The following is a 12,869-nucleotide window of genomic DNA, read 5'->3' as shown; positions in this document are numbered from 1 at the left end:
AACGCATGTTTTTAAAGTAAGTACCATTTTGAAATTAAAAGAAGAACAAGTACAGATAGAGCAAAAAAATTTACTGGACAAAAATCTACCATACTTACGCCATTTTTCTACATTGCTCCTGTGATTTTCCAAGCATTTGTCATAGCATGATACATGTTTTCGTATACCTACTCGTAGAAAGTTGCCCCCTGTGTAGTCAACTATGAGGACTCTTACTTGACTTCGGCTGGGACGTTTTTGAACATCCCCAACCTCGCTCGCAGCAACTTCCATTTATTCCGGCTTCGGCTTCTAAAGTCTTCCCTTGACGGTCAATAGCACAATATCAATGATGAGCTCAAAGGACATGTTACCCCACGGTTGACTACACAGGCAGTAACTTTCTACAAATAGGTATACAAAAATCTACCACGCTATGAGAAATGCTTTGAAAATTACAGAAGCAATGTCGAAAAATAGTGTTAGGGTGATAGATTTTTGTGCAATAAATTTATTTGCTTATCTTTTTATTTCAAAACGGTACCTATTTGAAAAACATGCGTCATATTGTATTCATTAAGAGCAGGGCAAAAAGGGTAATGACATAATTATATACAAAATAAATGAACAAAACATGCATTTTCAATTCATGAAGCATAAATTAAGTATGAAACATCTGCTAAGATAGTGTATTTTGTCACTACACTAGTCTGACTAGGGTTAAGAAACAGCTGTTGCAGTGCACAGAAGCCAGTACTGCATTATAATTTAATGTTTGCAGCCTTTCACAACATAGTATTAATTTTAAGAAGCTTGCTGGTGGAATTTCTTGTAAAACTTAATTAATTAAACATTTCTTTTTCTTTCACAGGGTAAAACTGAAGAAGCCATGGAAAGTTAAGTTGTAAAGGAAAAAAGCTGTGAATAAATTATTTTAAAAACTTTCTTGCAGTTAGCCAACTCAGGATGTATATTTATTAATAAAGATAATGATAGCAAATACATGTTTTGTATTTTGTAAAAATATTTACATATATATACAGAATAAAATGCGGAAATAACTTTTGAATTCAATTTTAAAAACTGCACTAACTGTTGCAATTGAAATTTTCAAAATCATAAGTTATTAATATCACTGATAAAATTTTAGAATAAATTATTCCGATTTACAAATGCAAAAAAACATTTTACTGCTATGTTTCCATTTCATCTTGCGAATCAGAAGAAGAGTCAAATTCAGCTTCCTTTGAATCCTGTTCATCCTCTTCATCTAAAGGATAATCCTTCCTTAGTTCTTCGATGAAGTCATCAACTTGTGGCTCCATTTCTTCATCTTCAAATCCGAATTTTGTACCAATCTTTACAAATAAATATGGTCCTTTAAGTACAAGTATATTAATGACACTTTTCAGAAGAAAAAAAAAATTATACCTCTTTGGCTTTCTGGAAGTAATAATGAGCATTATATTTGTACTCTTCTCCATGCATGTAATTGGCCAAACCTAGTAGGTACCAGAACTCGACGTTCTCGTCATTCTCTGCTAGCAATCCCTCCAATATTGTTGTAGCCTCCTTCAAAAATTTTGAATGTATTAACATCAATCTAACAAACTGTACAATCAATCTAACATCAAATCAGTTAACAGGCATAAAATCAGAAAAAAAAAAAAAAACAGCAGAAATTTTAAACTGCTCCTTCCCCCTTCAAAAATATATTTTATACAATTTTGATTTAAAAAACTGGATGCCACAATGGAAAAACTTGTACCGAGGAAGAGGGGTACATTTTCTTGTTTCAAGCTTGTAAAAGCCCATAAGTGCAATAAACCAGACAGCCCAGTAATCACATCCAGAGACTGCAGTTTTGTTCTTATTAGAACTCTTTAGTCTGGAATAGTGAATAATGAGCTGGAGGCAGATGTCATCTCATTGAAGCTAAGAGAGCCAGTAAACTGGCAGATAAAGTGAATTTATCTTGCCAGCGAGTGTCCCAGCATGGTACAGTTTGCCTTCTGAATTGAAGGCAAAGCTTGGGTAAAACGTACTTCATACAATGTATCATTTACGTTAGAGCTAAGTCTAGGGTACTTGCACAAAAATAAATATTTTATTGAAATAGCATCAAAAATCTGCACTTAGATGTGACACTGAAAACTCACTTGGGGGAACATTCTAATTATTAATACCAGTACTGTTACAATTATGCAAACAGAACTCGGTTAAACAGTAAAAAACTCATTCATAAATTTAATCAACTTCAACTCATCTCCTAAATTTACTTGGTACTGATATTAATGTTCCAGAAGTATTATGATCATACCATGGTGCCCCTGAACTAGACCAATTTAATCCATCAAAATGAGGTTTGGATGTTTCTGTATATAAGTAATTCTAAAGCCTTTTAATAAATCATAGTAAAAATTTAAGGACAAAACATCAATACAAATAACCAACAATCAAAGTCAATAATAATGCACACTATTCATTATTATATTCTACTAAAGAAAAAAAAAGCACTATGAGTTCATAAGTTTCACTGTGATGTTACCTCAAACATTTCAACCTCTATCAGTATCTTGCTTGTTTTTGTTCTGCTATCTTGTCCAGGTAACACAATCTAAAAAAAAATAATAATTTTAAACACATTTTTAACCAAATTAAAAGACAAGTAGATTTCTAAAATCATTGAATGATAGCTCATTTGTAAATACAAATGACAAAGTAATTTTTAAGAATGAATGAATAATTGTAAATACACTTTACAGCAATTAACAATGTATAATTAACTAGGCTTGCCAGGCGTCCTGGTTTGACCGGGACAGTCCCAGTTTTCAGACAAAATCCTGGTGTCCGGGCCGGTTTATTTCATGTCCCGGAAAAAGATAAATTTGATTGCAATGACCAAAAACGTTTAAAAAAATAATCTGTGAAGGATTATTTAGTATAATTACTTTATCATTTGCAACAATAACTCGTTAAATGAATGCCGGAACTCTGGTGTCCCGGTTGAACACTTCAGAAATCTGGCAAGCCTATAATTAACCCCTCTTCAATAAGTGTATTACTTTGTTTTCTAAATAGCATACAAACTTTTTCTTCAGTATTAACTACTGCAATACAGAAGCATTTCAATCATACCATGGGTAGATAGAGCAATCAAACTTCAAAGTATTACAAATAAAATTGTTTAAAGCAGTGCTTGAATTTTAATTGATAAAAAACATTGAAAACAGGCTTTTGAAAAAAAAATGTTTCTTTAAAATGTAAGTTTTTAATTAGCATGATCCTGTGATGATACATGTGAACTTTTTGCTATTCAAGAAAGCACTAGATGAATACACCAATTTCCAAGAAGCAGATTAGTTATCTTTAGCAACTCTAAGGCTGTCCTTGACTCGTTTGCAACATACGCAGGTAGCCAGAACAAATTCTCAATTTAAATAAGAATTGCCTTAGGTAGTGAATTTCAGCACATGTTGGCATTGCAGGAAATGAGGACACTGATACCTTGGCAAAGGATGCAAGAGACATTGACACAGATTCTGTGTCACCCTAAATGACATCTCAGTTGCAAAATTTAAGGTCTGGGCAGGACAATCAAGACTAAGCATCGAATCAGCAAATTAAGTACCAATAGAATCCATTACAAATACATAAACAAGACTCAGAACAAAACACTACTGGGGAATGAAAATTCAGAAGAATGGTACTAAAATATATCTGAACCATAAGAATTGTAGGGTCTGGTGGGGGAAAGTGGTCATACGTCAAATAAATGGCTATAGCTTGGAAATAAATGTTCGAATGAATGTGAAAATTTTATTTTACGATAGGGCAGTTAGAAACTACATTTTGAATACAAAATTTCACAACTGGCAAAATTTTATTTGGTAAAATAAAATAATTTGTGTGAATATGAAAAGTTTCAAAATCTAAACACCACTTTTAACTTTCTTGGAAAATTTTGTTTGTTAGAATTATGAACAGATTGACTGCACAGGAAGCTTCCTACATGTCTCAAGGACTCTTACTCATTAGTAGTTAGCTGAATCTATTTTGGTTGATTTTTTAGAATAAAAGTGGTCATAATATTAGGCTTAACGAACATTGTCCTTATAACGTCACTTAATCTTTAAGTATGAGGCAGACATAAATGAAACATCAATTTCACTTAATGTGTATTGTTTTTACAGTAAAAAGGATTAAATATACCAGTGTATGCATATGCATACGCATATACTCGTGTAGGCACGTATATATACGTATTCACATAAATGCACCAATAAACGCGTAGTATATGGATATCTGCAAGTATTTTTTGTCTATAAAGATATACGTTCGACTATACACGTATATACCCGCTTATACTCGTATATATACGAACACTTATATACGCATACGTACTCAAAACTCGAGTCGACACTTACACACAAGCATATGATATACATGTATACAGGGTGAGTTTAAACTATTGGGAAAATTCTTAAAAGATGTAAGAAGGGAGTAGAACAAGCAAGAATCATAAGAAACATATGGTCACAAACACAATGCTGACGCGCTACATGCACGTAAAGTCAGAACTTGAGGGATGCAAAACAGGTCACAAATTTATTACACAAATACAATTTTACGCAACATTTTAGGTCTTCAAAAGTGTTAAAGAGATTGATGAAATTTGGGGCCGGCTGCTGTAATACATGCGTCGCAATCACAAAGAACTCTCTGTTACAACAATGAGACTTTTGAAAAACTTTCATCAGCCGCTGTGCCTTTGTTGCGATGCGTGTATTAGAACTACTACAGGCTGTAACTTTAACATCTGCTCAACTAAAATGTTGGTTAAAATCATCTTTTTTTTCCAATGGGGGTGTATGAGAGTCCCACCTGAAGAGGCGTCTGAGCCATAACCAAACCTGGTGCGCTCCCCTACAATGCATCAGTCTTACATGTGTCACCATTAAGGCGCTGATGCATATCACTATAGTTTTTTTTAACGCCCAGTTTCCACCTGGGCTCTCTTTGATGCAAAATTGCACTAGGATTTTAATTTTGCCTAGGGATTTCTAAGCCAAACGAATACCCTAGGGATCTTTTACATGACGCGTAATCACATGACATGATGATTTTCTGCACCTCGAAAATCCACCGACCGTCATCCCCACAGACATACAAAGCCAGCGCCTAACCATCTCGCCACCAGCCGGTCAAGTAAAATCATCTTTGTGTAACAAATTTGTGGCCTGTTTTGCATCCATCAGTTTCTGGCTTACTGTGCATGTAACGCGTCAGCGACCATAAGTTCATTATGATTCTTTGCTTCGTATCCTCCCTTCTCACACCCCTTTGATTTTAGCCCCAGAGCTTGAATTCACTCTGTAAGCATACATGTGTATTAGGGGATATACCCGTGTATACATACATGTACTGATATACACGTAAATGAAAGTATATACGTCTATACTGGTACATAATGGTGTTTACACGTAAACATACTTGTAATACTCGTTACTTCCATATGTATGTACGTCAGTAGGCATGTACCAAACACGAACTAGGTGTATCCACGAAATAACTCGTGTATATCCGTATATGTATGTATACCTATATATGCGTATATATGTCTACTATACACGCATATACTCAGGTGTGCATGTATATACTCGAGATACAAGTGCAAACACGCATATGATGTTTGTTTATACGCGTATATACTCGCGTAGACATGTATACTGTAGGTAATCATGTATACATGATCATGTATACCCGCATACACTCGTGCATATACTTGTAACTATAAAAATAACCGAAATATACAAATATTACGGTTATTTGTAACGGTTTTGCATCTATTTTTAACTATGACCACTTCCCCCACCCCATGGGGTAAAGTGGTCATAAATACATATGGAAATGAAACTGTTATAAAACTACTTAAATCAATATAATTTTTCCTGAAATTCTATGTATTGTGTTCTTTAATAATGCAATGTAAAATAACAACAAAAAAAGTTGAAGTGTTTAAAGAATTTATTGTATTCAATATCCACTTAAGTTGAAAATCTACGATTTTATGACCACTTTACCCCACCAGACCCTACTGAATATGAACTAAATATAGCACATATTTCCTGCCCCACCATCCAGAGGAAGCTCCAACAGGCAACCAAGAACACACATGCAAACTTCTATAAGGAAAATGTAATTATGTAATTCAGGCACCCATGACCCCCCCCCCCCCCACACACACAAAAAAAAGACCTCTTTAAAATTTTAGTGGTGGTGTCTGCCATGCCAATGGTGGGCACAGGGCATCCATGCATTCAGCTCCTTGTATAAAATATTTAATAGCCTTTCTTAATCAGGTACTTTCTTGGATTTTCCAGCTCTTCAGTTGAAAACTTTATTTTGTCTGAGTAGCAAAGAAGGTGTTAACTTTAATTTCATATTTATGAAGATAGATGGGACTAGAATTGAAATTAAATTTGAAAACTAAAGTAAAAAGCCATGAATGCTTTTGTTCTATGTTCTTAATGGGTAAAAATTATAAATATGAAAAACCACACTGCTCGATGCTTATTTTATAACTTTTATTTCCTTAATACGTGTTTCAGGAAACACATAAATATTTCGCAACCTTATGTTATTTTCAAAAACCCTCCTTTAGAATTTTGCTGGTACTTTAAAAACCATCTAACAAAAAAGTGCTGTAGTTTTTCATTCATTAACTCAGCACAATGACATGGTCCTATTCATAGATAAATTCAACTGTCAAACTCCATGTTCTGCATGGTTGGTGAATTTTCAAGAATTGCATGATATTAAAACAAAACATTTCAATAATTACCTCCATTTCATTACTTTCTCCATCACGCATTGCTTCATGTTGGGGCAACCATAATGACAGGCTCTTTTGAATTGCTTCTTTAGCTTCCTAAGAGATAAAGAATAATATAAAATCAACAAACAGTAAGTTTCATTCCCTCTTAACTTCTGCCTAATGTACAAGATTCGCCTTAACTGACGAAAGAAATTTAAAAATGAATTAAACAAAAAAGGTTTTTATATACAGTTGCTTTTATGTTTTAAATTCAAATGCATAAAATAATTTACAGTTTGACCATGGATTATATGGAATTGGCAAACGTCCAGTAAAGAGAGTCTATCTGAATGAAGGGGACAGGTAAAAATTTGATGCACGTGTTCCGCTCATTTGAACGTGACTCTGCTAAGTTTCGAGACTAACATACATCTGCAAAAGCTGGCTTCTCTGAAAAGTAATGGATGTGTCTATTGCCGCCTTTAAATTGGAAGTTTGCCTTTCCATCTACTCAGTAGTCAAACCGGGGTTGATTAAATGTAAAATTACATTTTTATTTTGCATTAGTAGGGGAATGTGGGGCAAAAGTAAAATGGTTAAGATGACTGAGTTTTTTCAAAATGAACAAATCAGATATTTGTTTTGAAAATTACATTATATAAAGAGAACATTGTATTTTATAATAAAACTTGCGTTGAAACAGCGTTTTTTATTATTGACAGTAAATTTGAGCCTTCAAAAAAAGAAAAAGTGAAAAATTTTCACTTGTTTTTTTCATGGGGTAAAGTGAAAAATAAAATATTTTTCTAATGAAATATTTTCTATTCGATTATAAAACATATTTTTGATTAAAAGAATCAGTAAATAAATGGTTAAATGAATAAATGAAAAGATTCTGAAACAATAAAGAAATACTTAAATGAATAAATCAATTAATATGTGAAGAAAAATAAATGAGCAAGTAAAAGAATGAATTAGAAAATAAGTGAATGAATGAATAGGTGAATTACTAAATGAAGGAATGTAAAAGAATTAATAAATGAAAACGTAAGTGATTTGTATTAAATTTGTGGGTAAATGAACAAACTATTTCACTTTGCCCTGTATGTACTTGACTAATTGTACAATTTATTTAAAATACAAATAAGCTTAATATTGACTAAATTAATACTGCATTGAATATTAGGAGGTCTCAATTAATATTTTTAATGTTAATAACCAGAACTTAATCATTTTATAGTAACAAAAATAATATTTGAGTAACAACAAAATATTACAATATGAGTATCAATTTTTTAAAAATTGCCTGTATTACCAAATACTTTCATCTTTGGTGGTATTTTTTTTAATGACTGGAATAGACTACATATGGTACTACATAGTTAGAATAATACCAGATAAGTGGAGCTAAAAGCAAAGTAAATATTTCTCCATTTCACTTTGCCATGCTAAAAAATATGCTAATACAATCGGTATCAAAAAGTATAATATCACCCCCAGAGTTTTTATTAAAAAATAAATTATAAATATTTTTTACGATTCCCCGATTTAATGTCCCCCGAATCTATGTTTTGCATTAAACATTTTTTTTATCGGGTCCCCTCATCAGTTTTGTTGCTATGTATTTCCTGTAAGTTTTTTTTTTTTTTACCCCAGTCCCTTGAGAAACGTAAAATTGGGGATTCGCTGCACATGCATTGAGCACAATCTGCCTAGTGCAAAATCATTTTTTAACATTTACATTTTATCAAGAACAAAGTTTTAAACTAGTTGTTAACCTAATAAATCTTCATTTCTTAAGCTGTCTTGGCAAAAGACAAACTTTGCTTTTTACTTTGCATTTAATGGGTTTTTTTTCCTCTATAAAATAAACTATTCACCTCAATTTTAGATTTATTATATCTTCTAATTACTTCATGGAATTGATGCTTACCTCTCTTCGGTTTCACAGAAATTAAAATTTCTCATATTTAAATGATACCTTACTGCAGCTATTCAACATAATGGTAAAAAATTCAAAAAAATGACTGATCAGAAGGACTTTAAAATTGAGCTTGGATCTATCATTTTTCTATGCTATCATATATTAAAACACATAATTGTATTTTAAAATAAAAAATAAGTAAATACAAAGTGTACTGTTTTCTTATTATTACTAAAAGATGTGTCAAAATTGCCAATTTACATACTGCATAAATTTGAAAAAATTCAACTATGCTGTGTTGCAAATAAGAATTCAGCAGATAATTTTTTTTTTCAGCAAAACTACCTCAAGTCTTTCTCTAATAAGATGAAAACCGGCAAAACACTGGTAGGCATCAGGATTTGAAGGATCCACTTTCATTGCATAATTTATAGCATTTGCACAATTTTCTTCTGCATTTTCTTCATCACTAAAGAAAAAAAAAATTTCTATTTTTTTTAGACAGTAAAGCTTGAACAAAAGTTTTTGCATTTACTCAAAAAAAAAAAAAAAAAAGCATGTGTTTGGAAGTTTTAAGCCAAAATTTCTTTTCACAAAAAACTTATTTGCAACACTGCGTAAAAGAAAGGACAAATTTGCAGCTGATACAAGCAAATCAGCTGCAAGAGGATCTAGATCATATTACGGAGTGGGCTGATAAATGGGGTATGGCTGTTAATGTTGGGAAATGTCAAGTGCTACATTTAAGGCATAGAAATAAGGGTACAAGTTATTATTTGCAAGGTTCAGTCATTAGTCAGGCAGACAAAGTTACTGATCTGGGGGTCTTAATAAGTCAGGATTTAAAGTTTAGCCAACAGTGCAGCATTGCCAGCAACAAAGCCAATAAGATGCTTGGGTTTATCAATAGATCTATTTCAAATAAATCTGAAGAAGTTCTTCTGCCCTTATATAGAAGTTTGGTAAGACCTCATTTGGAGTATGCTGTTCAGTTTTGGTCTCCTTATCTTAAGAAATACATTAATGTATTGGAAAGGGTTCAAAGGCGAGCTACAAGGCTAATAAATGGACTTTCTCACTTAGACTATGATTCCAGGCTTAGAAGGCTAAAAATGTACAGTCTTGAGCAAAGAAGAGACCGAGGGGACATGATTCAGCTGTTTAAATTTATTAAAACGAAAGATGTTACAGGGCTAAAGTTTAGCACTGAAAACAGGACAAGGGGTCATTGTTTTAAGCTACTTAAATCTCAGGCTAACATGGATATTAGGAAAAATTATTATTTTAGCAGGGTAGTGGAACCTTGGAACAGCTTACCAGAAGAGGTGGTAATGAGTAAAGGAGTAGACAGTTTTAAGAGGGCCACTCATCTTCACTGGGGATTGTAAGTTGACTAGGACCAGTCTAGCTGGGCCCAGAGCCTGTTGCTGGTCGTCACTTTTGTATTTGTATTTCAAAATTATTTCACCAGTTGCATTCATAGTAAACTTTCATTAGCAAGTATTTATCATTTGTGGTACATAATCTCTTTTGTTGGCTCATGCTGCTTAAGTCAAATAATGTTTAAATCAGAGTTTCCCAAACTGTGGTCAGTGGACCCCGGGGGTCCTCAAGTCCATGCCAGAGGGTCTGCAGTGCTATCTAGCTAAAACCTTAAATATAAGGAATTGAGATTGAAGGACTAGTGACAGTATTTTAATTCAAAAAGAAAGCACATTTATGAGGAATAAAAAAATTCTTGCTGAAGTACATGCAGAACGCAGTATTCCCCCCCCCCCCCCAGAACTCAACACACTACACATTAATTGATTTAGTATGAATAACTTAACACATTTAAACTAGGCTAACGGTGTTTTGTTCACTAACTTCAAAAGTTCATTTTTATTAGTAAAATTTGTTATAGAAATTTAGAGATAACATTTTTATCCCTGACTGAATTTCAAACAGAATTTTACTTCTATAATTCAAAATAATAATGTAAGAAATGAAAATCAGACAAGAGCTCTGAAAAATATATAGAACAATGAATAAATAAATTTAAAGGAAAAAAAATAGATTTCACTGTCAAATCAATCTTGTGAGCGCCGGGGGGGGGGGGGAGGCTGGAGTCCGCGAAGTTCATTATTTTTCCGAAGGGGTCCGCGGAGGTCTGAAGTTTGGGAACCTCTGGTTTAAATCAAGCAATTCTACCGTATCATTTAGTAGTATGATTTCTTCACCCAGAATAGAGAAGCCTTTTATCTTCTTTACTAATAATAAAGCAGTAAGTCTCTCTGTCCGGAGGATGTCTGGAGGATGTCTGGAGGATGTCCGTAGGATGTCTGTGACGCGCATAGCGCTTAAACCGTTCGGCCGATTTTCATGAAATTTGGCACAAAGTTAGTATGTAGCATGGGGGTGTGCACCTCGAAGCGATTTTTCGAAAATTCGATTTTGTTCTTTTTCTATTCCAATTTTAAGAAAAAAAAATCATAAGATGGACGAATAAATTACGAAATTATCATAACATGGAACCGTAACATGGGCACAAGCCAATTGGTGAGATACGAAATTATCATAACGTGGAACCGTAACGTGGGCACAAGCCAATTGGCGAGAAAATTCACTACACATCATTTGTAAATATACAGGCGAACCAAAAGACCTTTTAATTTGCTATTACGGGCGAAGCCGTGCGGGTACCACTAGTTACTAATAATAAAGCTCAAAGTCTCTCTGTCAGGATGTCTGGATGTCTGTGACGCGCATAGCGCCTAGACCGTTCGGCCGATTTTCATGAAATTTGGCACAAAGTTAGTTTGTAGCATGGGGGTGTGCACCTCAAAGCGATTTTTCGAAAATTCGATGTGGTTCTTTTTTTATTCCAATTTTAAGAAAAAAACTATCATAAATTACGAAATTATCATAACGTGGAACCGTAACATGGGCACAAGCCAATTGGCGAGATATGAAATTATCATAACGTGGAACTGTAACGTCGGTACAAGCCAATTGGCGAGAAAATTCACCATACATTATTTGTAAATATGCAGGCAAACCAAAAGACCTTTAATTTTTCTATTACGGGCGAAGCCGTGCGGGTGCCACTAGTTATGAATAAAAGGAAAATGTGCTCTAAAACTTGCAGTAAAAATTTGACTTGCAAGAATCAGCTTTATGTCTCTAAAAATCTGACAATTATTATCCGACACTGCGTAAAAGAAAGGACAAATTTCAAAATTATTTCACCACTTGCATCATAGTAAACTTTCATTAGCAAGTATTTATCATTTGTGGTACACAATCTCTTTTGTTGGCTAATGCTGCTTACGTCAAATAATGTTTAAATCAGAGTTTCCCAAACTGTGGTCCGTGGAACCGCGGGGGTCCTCAAGTTCATGCCTATTGCATGCACGAGAATCACCGACAGATGTTGAATACTAATGCTTTAACCAACAGTCAAAACTCAAGGGGGAGCTTAGTTGGGAGGCTTAGTTTTATCAAATTCTTTTAGATAAAGCAACTTTTTTTTTTGTTGACAGAATAGAATATTTGGTTCGCTCAAAAATCACTACAAACATTCAGTAGAAATACTGAAAAATTGAGTTGGTTTTTATATTTAAAAATGTGTTGTTTCAGTAATATTGTCATTAAAAGGATGTTTCTAAAATTTGTTTTCATTCATTCTTATATTGTCAGGGTTCGAAAATATCGTGATAGTTTCGAAAATATTGAAAATATCCGATGTTGATGTTTTGATATATATTGGATATTTTGATACCTATCTGATATTTTCAATCAGCACAAACTAAAATCTTCAAAATGGTAAATGAATCCTCAAATCACTCTTTATTTTCTTACATTGTTATTACAATATGTAGACTTAAAATGCTTTTTTCATTATTTATATCAAATATTTCATTTAATTTTTTTCACCAATTTTAATGGAGTTCATTTAACATTAGCTGTTGTACTCATTTTTCTTCTGTTAGCCGCTTTTACACAGTTATACGATTCAGAAATAAAAAAGTATGCTTTAGTCGGTGCACAGTCATAAGACATTTTCTTTTTTTTCTGACCAACATATAATATTGAATGAGGAACTTTAAAATTGTTACATTACTAATCATGTTACGAATATAAAATAAAAAAGGAATATTATATTACTTT

General features: G+C 33.1%; 2 protein-coding genes across 3 annotated transcripts in view; one reads left to right on the top strand and one right to left on the bottom strand.

Moving 5' to 3' along the window:
* The window catches only part of LOC129222043 (ribosome biogenesis protein WDR12 homolog), a 30,784-nt gene extending 29,791 nt beyond the window's left edge, over positions 1-993 (top strand). Inside the window, exon 7 of the mRNA XM_054856462.1 lies at positions 851-993. Coding sequence (XP_054712437.1) covers positions 851-880 — 30 coding nt within the window. The 3' untranslated portion in view covers positions 881-993. The remainder of the gene's footprint in view (positions 1-850) is intronic.
* A 169-nt stretch (positions 994-1,162) lies between these two features.
* LOC129222042 (uncharacterized) overlaps positions 1,163-12,869 on the bottom strand; it is a 39,931-nt gene continuing 28,224 nt past the window's right edge. For both annotated transcript variants that reach the window (XM_054856460.1, XM_054856461.1), the window contains exons 6-10: positions 9,066-9,189; positions 6,824-6,910; positions 2,528-2,596; positions 1,411-1,551; positions 1,163-1,337 (exon numbers count right to left, since the gene is read on the bottom strand). In XM_054856460.1, coding sequence (XP_054712435.1) covers positions 1,173-1,337; positions 1,411-1,551; positions 2,528-2,596; positions 6,824-6,910; positions 9,066-9,189 — 586 coding nt within the window. In that variant the 3' untranslated portion in view covers positions 1,163-1,172. The remainder of the gene's footprint in view (positions 1,338-1,410; positions 1,552-2,527; positions 2,597-6,823; positions 6,911-9,065; positions 9,190-12,869) is intronic.

Source organism: Uloborus diversus, chromosome 5 (genome assembly GCF_026930045.1).
Source record: "Uloborus diversus isolate 005 chromosome 5, Udiv.v.3.1, whole genome shotgun sequence".
Classification (NCBI taxonomy): domain Eukaryota; kingdom Metazoa; phylum Arthropoda; class Arachnida; order Araneae; family Uloboridae; genus Uloborus; species Uloborus diversus.
The sequence above is the reverse complement of the archived record's forward strand: the minus strand, read 5'-3'. Positions and strand labels throughout refer to the sequence as shown.